Source organism: Phlebotomus papatasi, chromosome 2 (assembly GCF_024763615.1).
Source record: "Phlebotomus papatasi isolate M1 chromosome 2, Ppap_2.1, whole genome shotgun sequence".
NCBI lineage: Eukaryota > Metazoa > Arthropoda > Insecta > Diptera > Psychodidae > Phlebotomus > Phlebotomus papatasi.
In genome coordinates this window covers 99,898,878-99,913,885 of record NC_077223.1, presented here as the reverse complement: position 1 = coordinate 99,913,885, position 15,008 = coordinate 99,898,878, and the positions used below count along the sequence as shown (strand labels likewise).

Sequence of the window (15,008 nt, the reverse complement as noted above, 5' to 3'; positions counted from 1 at the left end):
TTCCACCCGAATAAACCTTGAAATGATTGGGAAAAAACGGCAAAATAAAAAATTCAGTGTATAATCAAATCGATAAATTAATAGAAAATTTTATTGGAATATTTGCATTAAAATTTACAAAGTATCAATTTTCTCTTATTTTCCAGCTCACATACACTCTTGTACATTTTTTTTTCACACGAATTGATGTACAAAAATTATTTCTCTTTTCGATACATTTGTGCTCAATTTTAGGTTATTTTGTGGTTGTTTTTCATGTCACATCAAATGAATTTTATCCGACTGATTCACCCTGTGTATTCCATCGGCATTCCATAGTATAAATTTTATTATCGGTTTTTATTTGGTCACAATTTCAACGAATTTCTCAGCATTTTCATGGTGTCTTCGTGAGTTACTTGCATGATACAATAAATCCATTTTATATCCATCGAATAAGACAGATAAATATCGAAGGGTTTTATGCATTTCTCTCTCTTCGTTTGTTTGGAAACACAAATGCAATGTTGCTAAAATATCTGTCGTTTATTTTTCAGTGAATGCAGAGACATTCAAATTCTTTCGCATTTCAGAAAGTGTCAAACTTAAATTTAAAATAAAATTATTTTCAGAGTTCATTCCAAACTCATAGACGATTTTAAATTTAAATTTTAACTGATTTTTAAATTTTCTGATCGCTAAATAAATTTCTGATAAAGATAGAGCGACATAAAGTTACAAATGTCAAAATTCACGATGGAAAAGGATTATAAAATAAAATATTCCAAATGAATTGAATTGAAAACTATTTTCAGAAATTAATTTTAATAGACATGAATTTTGATTAAGAGGCCATTTTTATGGCTTCGGCACACCTTTTAGATCAGGAAAATTTCATAAAATCGAAATTCACATCCCTTTCTATCTCAAAAGTTTAGCATATATCTGTCCTACTCTCTTGCACTCTTCCTCTTCTTCTTCTGAACTTCACACCAAATTAAACTTAGTTCAGTCCAATTTTTAGTCGACAGAGTAGGATTGACTTCTGCAAAAATTTTGAAAAAGGACACGAATTTTGATTTCATAAAATTTTACCGAACTAAATGGTATGCCAGAAGTATTAGGAACAATAAATTATTTAGAACTAGTAATTTTATTTAGAAATTATTTAGAAATTATTTATTATTTCTTTTTCATTTAAACATCACATCAATTTCAATTTAGCTCCATCGAATTTGAAGAGTAAAAGAATGAGAGAGACATTGCAAAATGTGTGAGAAAGAAAGGGAGGCGAATTTCGACTTCACGAAATTTTCCTGATCTAAAAGGTGTGCCCGAGTCATAAAAATTAAATTTATGGAGCTAAATTTGTATGGTTCCAGCACATCTTTTAGATCAGGAAAACTTCATAAAGTCAAAATTTCAATTTCTTTCTGTCTCACACGCTTTGCATATGTCCATCTCATTCTCTCGTACTCTTCTTCTTCTTTTAAACATCACACCAAATTCAATTTAGTTCAATCGAATTTGAAGAGTAGAAGAATAAGATAGACATTGCAAAATGTGTGAGAAAGAAAGGGATGCGAATTTCAATTTCAAGAAATTTTCCTGATCTAAAAGGTGTGCCGGAGCCATAAACATTAAATTTATGGAGCTAAATTTATATTGTTCCAGGGTTCCAGCATATCTTTTAGATCAGGAAATCTTCATGAATTCGAAATTCCAATTTCTTTCTGTCTCACACGCTTTGCATATGACTATCTCATTCTTTCGCACTCTTCTTCTTCTTTTAGTTATCACAACATATTTAATTTAGCTTAATCGAATTTAGAGAGCGAAAGAATGAAATGGACATATTCAAAATGTGTGAGAAGGAACGAGATGTGAATTTTGATTTCATGAAATTTAGAGCCAAATAGAAACTTATTTTGTCGATAGAAAATTAAAGTCGTCACGCATGAGACTACATGAGACAAAACAAAAACAATTACGCAATATAAATTTAAAACTTTTAATTTTTTGAATTGAAAATCAAATTGTACAATACAAGAAATGTCAAGTTTAGTGCCTCTGTCATACTATTTATGAAATCAAAATTCATCTCGCTTTCAAAATTGGATTGAACTACATTGATTTTTTTTATGATGTTCAGAAGAAAAAGAAGAAGAGCAATGCGTACGAGTAGGATTGACATTTCTAGAATTTAAAAAAAAGAAATAGCAGAAAGTGCCCATGCTTTGCACGGTCCCAAGCTTCATAATGACTAAATTTTTGCCTGTTTTTCATTAAATGTGACTTATCGCATCTATATTTCAAGAACTAAAGGAAAGTGTCGTGTTTTTTTTAATATATTGCAGAGTCACATTTATTCTGAAACATAGGAAAAATTTAGTCATTATGAAACTTGGGACCGTGTAAAGCATGGGTACTTTCCCCTAAATGTCAATTTTCAGTCAATCAAATTTTTCTAATCTGAAATGTGTGCCGGAGTCATAAAGATTAATTTGTAGATATTTTTTGTTTATAAAGTATTTGTTCATAAGTGTAAATACTGAAACTAAAATTACGATCTATAAGAAATCATTAATTTTCCATACCAAACAGTTACAGCATTGTCAAATTTTGACATTCATAAATGATTTAAATTTAAATTTATCCAGAAATTTATCTCTACGGACTTTACGGGTTTTTACGGATTTAAAATGAAATTTATATTACTACAAATTGAGTGATTTGAGAACAAAGGAAATTTGAGTTTTTTTTAACCAAACTATCACTGTCAAATTTTGACAGATGAATGGAATGATTTTGAAAATTGATACTGTAAAAAACGTCAAATCTAAGTGATGTGATAAATAAGAAAACTGCAATCAGTGTAAAATTTTGCCAAGTGAAAAGGATTTGAATACAAATTCAACTAGAAATTGGTCTTCAATATGCTTCTGAATTTGAGTGAAATTAAATTGACAAAACACAAATGTCACTTTAAATTCAAATGTCAACCGATAATTTTAATCTGTTTCTAAAAACTTGTAGACACATGAATGTGATTTAAATTCAAATTCAACATGAAATTTTCAATTTCAATTTGAAATTTCATTTGACAGAAAGAGTCAGCTGTATCTGATTTCAGTTTGAAAGAGTAAGACAGGTAAAATTTCAATCGATTGAATTTCACTAAATTGAAAAGCTGTGCCAGGGCCATTAGTTTTTAAATTTGACACTCCAAGAAACGTCAATTGAATTAACAACAGATAATTTTATTCTTTTCAATTTCTTGCAGAAAAAAATTATTTCGAGAAACAGGGTATTGACAGTTCTCAAATGAAATACTGTCACTGTGAAAATTTACAAACACTGTCAAATTCAAAAATTCAAAAGGGAATTCGTTGATATTTTCCTTTGCGATTAATTTAGTTTTTCATTTTTGTATATTGAGAGACGACAATAAATTATATTTTTTTTTCCTTTTCTGCCTTTTAAATAAAGACTTATTTTTTTAGTCGAAATGAAACTTGTATTATTCAGGTTTTTTGGGGTGAGAAGAAATCTTCTCAAAAGAAAGAATTCACTATATTTGTTTATTTTTTCTTTTTGTCTTACTTACAGTGAAAATCAATGAGTCCATTATCACATTTAACACTATTTTTACTCACTTCTTTTCCTCTATTGTAATTAATTTACATTTACTATGTATAGTTGTGTTTTTTTTCTTGTTGCTCTATAAATACTTCACACACTTTCCTCACATGATAAATTCTTACATGGAATTTTCATCTTGAATTATCCTTTAGTTTTTTTCTCAGTCCCCATTCTTCACTCTCAGTCACTTCTTCTTGAGACACTTTGTTCTTGCGCCCTCGCGTGCTCCTGTCCTTTTTTTTTGCCTATTTTCCCAAGAGGAGAAAATACTATTTGGTTTCATCACTTCAGCACACCATTTGGTTATTAATTTTTTTTTATTTTATATTTTTCCTTAATTAATTTGCAATAATTTAGTGAAATCTGCATTAATTGTCCAAGAGAGTTCAAGACACGCGAAAACACTTCTTCAGCTGGATTTCCTCTCCTTTCAGCTTCAAGTTCACCTTCTAAAAGCTTTTATTTATTTTTTTAATTCTTTGTAAACACTTTGCATATTATAATGAAGAATGCACCGGATTTCGTACCCTGATTTTTATTTTCTCAATTTCCTAACGTTTAAGGTTTTTTTCTCGCAAATTCTTCTCCCCATTCAAAAAAAATATCGCGGCCCATTTTCTTTCATTTTTTTCGCGTTTCGGCCTCGAATTTTTTAAGCACGTGCTTTTTAAGAGTTCTGTTCAATCACATTTTTTTATTGTCCGAAATTGTGTGGGTGTGTTGAGGGTGTCTCCGAGTGCGCCCCTTGTAGGGGGGCACTTCGTGGAAGAGTTTCCGGGGGGGTTGGTTGGGAATCACGGTCGAATGAGCACTTGCTGGTCGCTAATGAAATCCAATGGTCATGGTTTGGAGGTGTGCGCCGAACCAGGTGATAATTTGGAAGCCGTGGCGTCGCCCGAGGAGGTGCTGGAGGCGGATGGAGAGGCGCCAGGAGGTGGAGCAGTGTTCACGTTGCCAACATTGGAGGTGGTTAGGCTGAGCGGCGCAAATGGTGGCTGACCACCGCCTGCCGCCGCTTTGGAGATCATGGAAGTGAGGGGATGGTTCATAGGGAGGCCATTGTGGGCTAGACTAGCACCGAAGGTCCGTTGGTAGGATTCGATGAGAGCGACATCCTGAGGCGCCGTCAGATGTGACGGTGCATAGAAGGTGCGGTAGAAGTCTGGCCGGACGTACGGCGACGGATGGTGGTGCATTCGAGCGGCCAGAGGCGACATAAGTTTGCCTGGGCCGGCGGGTACATAGAGTGCTGCCGCCGCGGCGGCAGCTGCTGAGGGCGGGGGTGGTTCTGGGGACTGGTCTTTGCTCTCCTTGCTAGCCATATCTGCCAGCGACCAAATCCGCGGCTTACTGATAACGCTGGGATTGGTGCTGGCGCCCGGCGGTGGGCCGCCATCGGGTGGTGAACTCGTGGGAGGGCGGAAGTGCAGGGCAGCTGGATGGAGGAGGGGATGATTGACGGTGGATCGGTCGAACATTTCAGGAGAACCAGGACCACTGCCTGGTCGTGATTCTGACCATTCGCTATCTCGTCCATCGCCGGCGCCCGATCTGTCCAACATTTCTAGCCGGTTGGACGGTCGATCGCCGTCTTCACTGGAGCCTGTTCCTGAGTCCTTAGAATCTTAAAAAAAAAAGAGAGAGAAAGAAACATGATTTTGTGGTCAGGATTAAGTGATGCAGAGAAGAATCGAGAAATGAGCATTGAGGGAAATTAATTCAAGACATTTCATTAGAGCTTCACTTTGCGCCATCATAAACTACTAAAGCAATCAACATGTATTAAGTTTGCGGTCAATAAAGTTGCAAGAACATAACAAAACATTAGCTATTGAATTACTCTTAAGCAGAGAGCTTAGACTTAGTTTCTTCTAAGTCTGGGAAAGAGAGAGATTGAATATTCATTTTATAGCGAGTGTTGTTAATAAATTAAATTGAATATTTACTTAAAAAGTATATTTTTTACATTATTATTTTTTTCTTTTTTCTGAAGATACTGAAAAATGCATCACAGTTTTTACACCGTGTCATATTTATCGTAATCAAAAGGGGTGGCAAAGCGTCCCAGGCTTTGCGAAGTGCTCGAACTTGAGACTTAAATACTCTCCCTCAAAAGTATTTTCACATCGTTTACCGTTTACTGCTTCTGAACCGATTTAAGTCAATTTGTAAATCACTTAAAAGACTCCACAAAATAATTTTAAGTGTAATAAAATTGATTTTCGGGCTAAAATTACTTATCTGTTCATAATCGTATCATTACCGGTTCAAAATCGATTTGAACGAATTTATAAATCACTCAACATGGAATAACAAGTTACAAATTTACTAATTCAACTATGCAAATATTGTAATAAAGATTTACTTTTAAAAATAAGAATCTATTTACAATTTAAACAATATTTAAAATAAAATACCCCATAAGAACAAGATATCTAATGGATTTTCCAAATCAGAATTTTTCAAAATCTTATAAAATCAAAAATCTTGAAGTATAGCATCAAAATCCCTATTGACCTAGTAAAAATCAAACCCCTCTGAGATCTTATAGAATTAAAAAATTTAAAACCGTATAAAACAAAAACAAATATTTTATAGATCTAAATCTAAAACTTTTAAAAGTGTTTTAAAATCAAACTCTAAACCATTTTACAAAAGATCGTTAAAGTTTTAACCTTGGGTTTAACAAAATCAAAAATTCAACGCTTTATAAGGTGTCGCATAAATTACGCAAGATTTAAATTAAATAAAAAACACATTTTTCTCAATTAAATTTTTTTATAAATTAAAAAACAAAGTGCATAGGGTTTATGAATTAAAAATCGCATGTAGTAATTAACCTTCATAGCTCTGCTGGCATATGAATCCTTTCGTCGAAGGTTTCCATGACCTTTATGGACAAATTATCCTAAATTTCAATGATGCAGTGTTACAGTGTTATCACACTTGCACATTAAAATTTTAATATGATTCACATTAATGGTCGCTGGTGAGAGTCCAAACGTGTAATTTGTGTGTTTGAATCATTTTATATTCAAAATTTCATCGATTTGTTGATAAAAAGGTAGACTTGGCCCGCAAAATTTGATATAAATTGATTTATAGCATTAATGCGAAAAATTAATGCGATTTCCTCTTAATTTTTTAATGTGAAAAATATTTATGCTTTAGGTAAATTTAAACTTATTTTTGCAGGCCAAGTCCACTTCTTTATCAATAAATAGAAAAACTCAAAATATTAAGTGACTCAAAGACACAAATAACATATTTGGACGCTCAGAAGCGACAATTAATGTGAATCACATTAAAATTTTAATGTGCAAGTGTGATAACGCCGTGCTCTTTTAATGCACAGATGTGGATGTAGGCCTATTGGCTTAGGCTTGTGACTTCGAATAACCGAATAAAAAAAATGTAATGGTCTAAAATTACATGATCTAAGGGACCAATTCTGATCACCAATAGAGAAAATTACAATCAGGAAATGTCTTATGCAGGAATTGCATTATTTCACAGGCTATTTGACATGTCACACTGTCCTGCTAAAACCACATGTTCTCAATATTAATGAATTCATAATTAATTAATTTATTAATGAACAAATCTTCCAATTTAGGCTTCATAAACTCGGTAATGTTAATCAGCTTAATCATTTGAAGGGCTAGTTCTTGGATGGCAAATGTGTTGAGCCTCCCCAATTGATTCAGTTCTGTGATTTTATATTACTAATTTTAAATTATTTCATTATTTTTAAAATATTTTTTAATAACAAAAAAGCGTTGGTCTGTCATTTAGTGATGGATTTTTTAAAAACCCTAATCTATAAACTGTCACGTAGTAGTATTTTTATTATTTGTTGGGGATCTTTATTTCAGAAATTGTGGTCTAAAAGGATAGCCGACGGTGCTGTAACTGAGCTAGGTTTTTCAGGACAATCTGTCCTTCCGGTGAGCGTCGGAATTTGTTGATCAAATTGTATGAATCAAACACACAATTTTACCAGAGCTTTCGACACTTTTCGTGTCTTCCTCAGTGGTTATTGGTTGGTCATTTCTTTAGGATTTTTGTTACTAATTCCTCTCTTTTCTTATGCATCAGTTTAGCATTATCTTTAGCTTCTAACCAAATTCAAAACTGATGCATAAGAAAAGAGAGGAATTAGTGACAAAAATCCTAAAGAAAAGACCAACCAATATCCACTGAGGAAGACACGAAAAGTGTCGAAAGCTCTGGTAAAATTGTGTGTTTGATTCATAGGATTTGATCAACAAATTACGACGTTCACCGGAAGGACAGATTGTCCTGAAAAACCTAGCTTTATTTCAGAAATGCCGCTAAATTTAAATCTTGCGTGATTGGGACACCCTTTAGAAAGTCCTTTGATCTACTTTTCAATAGACTATAACGTGATTTTTGAGTTTAAAAATTCTTGTATATAAGGCTCCAGATAAGGGAAGACCTTCAAGCGATGCATAACACATACTTTGGCTTCGAACATTTCAAATTTGTTCCAATGTTTCTTTTAATGAATCTCACCTAATCTTTTCAGGAAATGTGCGCCTCAAGACTGGATATTAAAATATATTGCTATTAGGTCAGATTCATTAAAAGAATATGGGAAAAATATGAAGTGTTCGAAGCCAGAGAATGTGTGAAGCTTGAAAGCCTTTACCTAATTTATCAGTACCTTTTATCATTATGAATATAAGGTTCACTGCAACTAAATAATCAGCGACACAAGCAAGGATTTTGTATTCATGGTACAGAAATTGGGTATGGCCATAAGTGTAGACTAATTTGACAAGTTTCCACACTTTAGGCCACCGCCTTGGAGAGTGGCGTCTGCGAGCGATATAATTTTGTGAATCATTGGTTAGTCTTCCTGATAATTACTTTCACTGCCGGATTATGTTTCAGAAAGAATAAAAGCTATTCATTTACTAGATAAAAAATCGTTATTTCGCTATTTGAGAGAGTAACAAAACCTTTTAAAGGTTCTATTGGTTTCCACTCTCCGTACTTGTTAATCTCCATCTCCAATCATTCATTTGCTGGAAATTGCTAAAAGTGCCGAGCTTCTACTTCATCACTTCGTGTATAACATATTTATATCCGCCAGGGAATAGGACAGCAATGTCCGAAAAAAAAACTGGGAAGTTCTGGGGGACAGGAATCCCCCATCAGTTCTTTGGGATGCAGGCAGTTTACAACTCACCTAATAAGTCTTTCCCATCGGTGCTCTTCCTGTCATCATCATCGACATTGGCGTCATCGTCATCAACGCGATTCCGTGGTTCCCACGTCATCTTGTTCTCCTTCTTCAATCTCCGTCGGGCATTGGCAAACCACGTCGACACCTGCGTCAGTGTCATTTTGGTGATGATCGCCAGCATGATCTTTTCACCCTTCGTGGGATAGGGATTCTTCTTGTGCTCATTGAGCCACGCTTTGAGGGTACTTGTGGTCTCTCTCGTTGCATTCTTCCGGCGGGCACCATTGAGGTCCATGCCATAGCTGCAAAATCACCAATAAATTGATACTCGAATTAAGATGGGGTGGTAAACAATTGTCTCTATCTTTTGGATTAAATTGCGGAGACAGGAGCGATATGAGAAAAGTTCTTGCAGGGGAACAGTGAAACTTTAACAATATCCCATTTGGAAACAGACGGTCATGATTGGAATTTAATTTCTTTCAATTTCTCTTTCACTTGCTACTTCAGTCTCTTCTTCCAGAGCTTTTTTTGGAGAAGGGGGAATGGGAGGGTTAAAAATATTTTTGCATAGAAAGGTCAGAGTTCAACCAGTATCCAATTGGTAAAGTTTAATGAAGTCTTGTGGTTGCTTCTATAATCCGCCCATCTTCTCATACCCAAGAAGATCACGCACTTGTTTTTTTCACTCTGACGCCTCCCACTGTCGTGACAAAACATTTTTTATTTGAAAATTCTCAGTGTTTTTATTTCTGAGCCCAGTGCTTTGTGAACGAGAAGAGATGGTGTTGGAGCACAAACTGGATGATTTTGATAAATTTTGCGCGAATTCAGTGATGCAGACGTGATCGCGTTATTTTAGCGAATGTTGCTGAACGAGGTGCTTAACGCTCTTTTCTCTCCTAACTCGAGGGGGAGCCAACAAGGGGGCTTGATTTAGTCACCATGACGACGATTAATCCATTCGAGTGAACTTCCATATAACCAAATCATACGGCGCGTTTTAACACAAAATAACACACTGCACTACACCTCTGACTCAATTCTAGCACACACCCCATCCACTCACACCCCAAAGAGGAGCCAAAAGGGAAAGAGCTTGTATCTCTCAGCATCATCCCCATTAACTACAACAGAACTTGCACAATTTAATGGAGAAGCAGATGGTGACTTTGGCCACATATTTTGCAGAGAGGGTAATACAACCCTACAATCAGATTGCATGAGACTTTTTTGGTGGCAATTTCAACAGTTCTCATTTTTTTTCTACGACCGAAGAACCTTCTATCTCATACCCCAGGAAAAAAATCCTGTGGTGACACTTTAGCCCACAGAATGGGCTTTTTTGTAGGCCCCAATTGCAATGGGGGAGTCATTATTAATTTTTCAGTGTTGCCATTTAGCACCACAATTCCCCAATGAACATTTCCAATGGAACCTCTAATTGTTCCCCATCAATGCAACATCCTGTGCAGTCCTTTCCTAATTCAATTAACTGACCTATTCATTCTATCGACAATTTTCCTGTAATTAATTTATTGAGGATTCACAATCATTGAAATATTTAGTCTATGACATGTCAGTCTAGTCGAGTCTATAAAATTAAGTAGTTATTGAACTAAATGGCTATGACCAAGAGGCAAACATATTTGGAAGTAGTGTAGAGATAATTATAGTAGAGGGATGTAGGCCTACATTGGAAACGCTATATTTTCAGCAAATTTCTAAAGGAAATATGACCTAAACATATTTTAATTTAGATCCTTAATTGTATTGTCTGTCTAAGTTACATTACGTTAAAGCCAAGTTTCCTTTAGAAATTGGTAAAAAAATGGCGTTAACAATAAAGCCCCAGCTCAATATAACCCTACCTTCCCCTCTGTAATGAAGTTTCAAGAAGTGACAGTGAAAGCCTAAAACTAATTCTACAATTTTTTAATTTATCTTTCAATTAGAGATGACTAAAAATTTTTAAGGCACCGACACACGCTCGTTTTTGTAACTGTAGGGACCTGTGTTCCTTCAGTAACCAACTATCTGTTAATTTATGAAGCAGACATCATTGGATCACTATCAGAGATACTTAAAATGCTGTTATCACCCCTCTGAGTCGATACCCTAGGTCTGCCAGTAGCGTTTTTTAGATGTACTCGTACCTCATTAATATAATATTTGAATATTTTATGTCTAACCTTTCGTAATTTTCTATTAAATTTGGCAATTAATGACCCAGATTCATTCCGGCAGTATCTCTGGACGATTTTCCACCTTTTAACTCCGTCTAACATGCCATTTTAACCTAATTTATGAATTATCAAAAAAAAAAAGATTATTTCTTGTTATTTATTATCACTTTTAAACACATGTATTTATCATATACAACTTTAGAAATGTCCAAACGCACCATTGGCCTCCCAAATGAGATAAACTCAAAATATGGTCGGTTTATTTTAAGTTAGTTGCATGATTTTGACCCTTTTGAGTAACTTTTCAAATGAGGCAACAAACTTTTGATTTTTCAAAAATAAACAACTTTTGTAAAACAATATTTTTTTATATGAAATAAAATGCAATAATTTTTTCGAAATATATAAATGAGATCTACGGAAAACAGGCTACTAATTTTCAAAAAGAAAAATTTTAAAAAGTAATTTTTTCTATCATTTTTTACACCTGTTTTCCCAAACATACATGAGGCAACAAACTTTTGACACCCACTGTATGCAGGACACTGTTTTACGTTCATGATGATAATAAATATGCAACACTGTGTTTCGTGTAAGAAAAAGTGTAGTGATAACATTGAACAAGTTACCACCCTAAAATACGTGTTTTTATTTCTTTTTCGTGAGTATTTTTAGGAGAAATTTTTTTTACGCAATGATTTTTTATTTTCTAAAGTGTTAAATCAATTCAATTCAATTCAATTTGAAGTTTATTTCATGCCTAAAGGATACAATGTTTCCTAAGTATAAGGCTATATATAACTTACAAAAGTTTATTTATTTTTGTTTTTGTGACGTGAGTTGCAACCGATCCTAGCCTAACAGAATGACGACGTTCAAAAAAAATTCATTGAGTAATCTCTTAATCTCTTTAACAGTTTGGTTTTTTAAATTTGATTTTAGTGTTTGTGGTAAATTATTATAATTTTTTATGGCATTAAATGTAATAGATTTTGTTCCATATTTTGTTGTTTTAGGACGTATGTTTATTATATCACCTTGCTGTCTTCTTTCCTGTGTATTAATTTCTAATTGACTTTGTGTGTGAATTAATTTATTTTTTATTTTGTGTATGTGTAAGATTTGCTGTACCGTAATAATTTGTCTTATTGGAAGTACCTTTGTCTCTTTGTATAAAGTCTCAGTTTTTGTGTACTTATTATAGTTGAATAGAATTTTTACAATTTTATTTTGTGTTCTTTTAAGTTTGTTTAGGAATTTTTTGTTTGTGTTGCCCCAGATCATAGATCCGTAGCTCAATATTGACTCACACAGTGAGTAATATATCGTTTTTCTAATTTCTTTAGGTAAGTTTCTATACTTGTTTCTTGCTATACTCCCCATAAGAGCCGACATTTTCTTGATAACTAATTTAATGTGACTTTCAAAATTTAACTTTTCATCTAACGTAACACCCAAATACTTAAAATTTTCTACAAGTTCAATACTTTCATTTTTGTACTCTAGTTTGATATTAATATTTTTCCTCCCGAAGTACATATATTTAGTCTTTCGTTCATTTATAGTAATTTTGTTTGCATCTGCCCATAGACTGAGCTTATTTAAGTCATTTTGTGAGTTTTCAATGATATTTTCTTTATTTTTGCCTACATTTAAGATGCAAATGTCATCGGCATAAATGAACAGCCTTCCATTGATTCCAATTTCCTCAATATCATTTATAAAAAGAGTGAATAACATTGGCCCTAACCGACTACCCTGTGGCACGCCCGCCTTGCAGACAATTTCATCCGACCGTAGTTCTCCATACCGCACACTCTGCTTCCTTTCCCTCAGATAATCACTCATCCAATCCAACGTTACACCCACGAAACCATATCCATGCAGCTTCCTTAGAAGGATTTCGTGGTCTACTGAATCAAAAGCCTTACGAATATCAACGAAGATTGTAAGAGCTTCCATGCCCCCGTCTCTAGCAGATTGTAAATCACTAACCAGATCATGCAGAGCTGCAGTCGTGGATGAGTTCGGCCGGAATCCATATTGATGCTTGGAAAGTATGCTGTGTACCTCGAGGTGATGTCGGAGTTGATCTGCTACCACTGCTTCCAGTATTTTTGCTATTACAGAGATCACGTTGATGGGTCTATAGTTAGACCAATCGTTTTCATTACCCCCCTTATATATAGGTGTTATGACGGAGGTTTTCAGCATTTGAGGCACTCTTCCCGTGGTTAGGCTGTCATTGATAATCACACATATGTTTCTTGATAGGTGTTCACTACATCTTTTAATAAGTGAAGTATTAATCCCATCAGGGCCAACCGATTGTGTATTTTTTAGGTTTTTTATAATTTTTTTCACTTCACTTTCTTCAATTGTTTGAAATCTGAATACGTTGTAGGCAGGAGTCACATATTTTAGCAAAGAATTATTAAAAGATTTTATTAGATTATATCCCATGTTGGCAAAGTATTCATTTACATTATTTAGGATTTCAATTTTATTCAAATTAGTTTTCGCATGGTCTATTAGTTTAATAGAATTTCTAGTTTTATTTTTGTTTTTTAGCAATTCATTTAAGGTTGCCCAAGACTTTTTAATATTTTTTTTGTTTTTTTCAAATTTATTATTATAATATTTAGCTTTACATTTTTGTCCATATAATTTCACTTCTTTTTTCCAATACTCATATTCAAGTTTTGACGCAAAATTTTGCTTGTCTTTTTTCCACTTGCCGTACCACACTTGTTTTCTTAATATTAACTCTTTATACCTTGCATCAATCCATGTGTTATTAGAATTTTCCTTGCGTTCAATAACTTTTGTATTTTTAAATTGCACATTCTGAACATAATTTATAAATTCCGTAGTTTTCCCTTCAATTTCAACTTCACTTATTTTTATTGGATATTTTTTTAAATTATTAACGATTTTATTGAAATTAATAATTTTACTGTGATAAATTTTTCCACTTTTCTCCTTACACAAGACGTTCTTTTTTCCAAAGGTACCCAAAATCACCAAGTGATCGGACATGTCCATTTCGATGTATAGAAGGTCGAGCTTTAAGTTTAATTCATTCGTATATATATGATCGAGCAGTGCATTGTTTTGAGTCCTAGTTGCTGGACCACCATTACACAAGACAAATCCTTTTCTCATTAGTGTGTTGGAAACTTCATCGGTAGCACTTTTTATTTTCTTATCACTTGAATTTAAATCAATATTAAAATCACCAACAATTAGCGTTTTTTTAGAATTCAGTTTATCACACTCATTTTTTAATATTTTTTGAAATAATTCAATTTGACGTCTGCTGTACCCTGGAGGTCTGTAGACTGATATTATGTTCCATTTTTCATGTTCTCGTTCAACCTCCACTGTTAACACACTTGTTTTCTCATCGCAAAAGATTGAAATTAACTTACTATTAAGACTTTTATGCACAAGTACTGAGGATCCACCCCCTGTTCGATTGCTTCTCCCTGCGTTGTAAAAATCATAGTCCTGTATTTTAACATATTTTTCATCAAGCACTTTCACCCACGATTCCGCAATTATTATTATGTCTATTTTTATTTCACCAATTCTTGTAAGAGATTCAATTTCATCTGCTTTATTTTTCATACTTCTTGCATTAAGATACACGAAATTCCATGCATCTTTTTCTAACACTATTTCATTTATTGCCTTATTTGTTTCGATGTTTGGTTCACGAGTGAGACTTAAACTACATGCAATATCATTACTTAAATCTTTCCAAATCATATTGGTGTTTTATCTGGAAAATGCGACTCCTTTCTTCCTTCCTGGCAAGTAGCATACCCCCACTCGTCCAAACAAAAGCCAAATGGCCTTTTCGTCTCAAATCCCTGGCTTTTTTGAAAAGCAATTGGAAGTAACCTGTCAGCGATTCGTTAATGTATATTGGCTTTTTATCGCCTCCATCCACCAGATCACCAGCTACAAGAGGAGATCTCTTCTTT

General features: G+C 33.9%; 1 protein-coding gene across 1 annotated transcript in view; it reads right to left on the bottom strand.

Moving 5' to 3' along the window:
• Positions 1 to 3,794: 3,794 nt before the first annotated feature.
• The window catches only part of LOC129800389 (homeobox protein caupolican), a 99,276-nt gene continuing 88,062 nt past the window's right edge, over positions 3,795 to 15,008 (bottom strand). Inside the window, exons 4-5 of the mRNA XM_055844731.1 lie at positions 8,837 to 9,135; positions 3,795 to 5,245 (exon numbers count right to left, since the gene is read on the bottom strand). Of these exons, the coding sequence (XP_055700706.1) occupies positions 4,461 to 5,245; positions 8,837 to 9,135 (1,084 nt within the window). The 3' untranslated portion in view covers positions 3,795 to 4,460. The remainder of the gene's footprint in view (positions 5,246 to 8,836; positions 9,136 to 15,008) is intronic.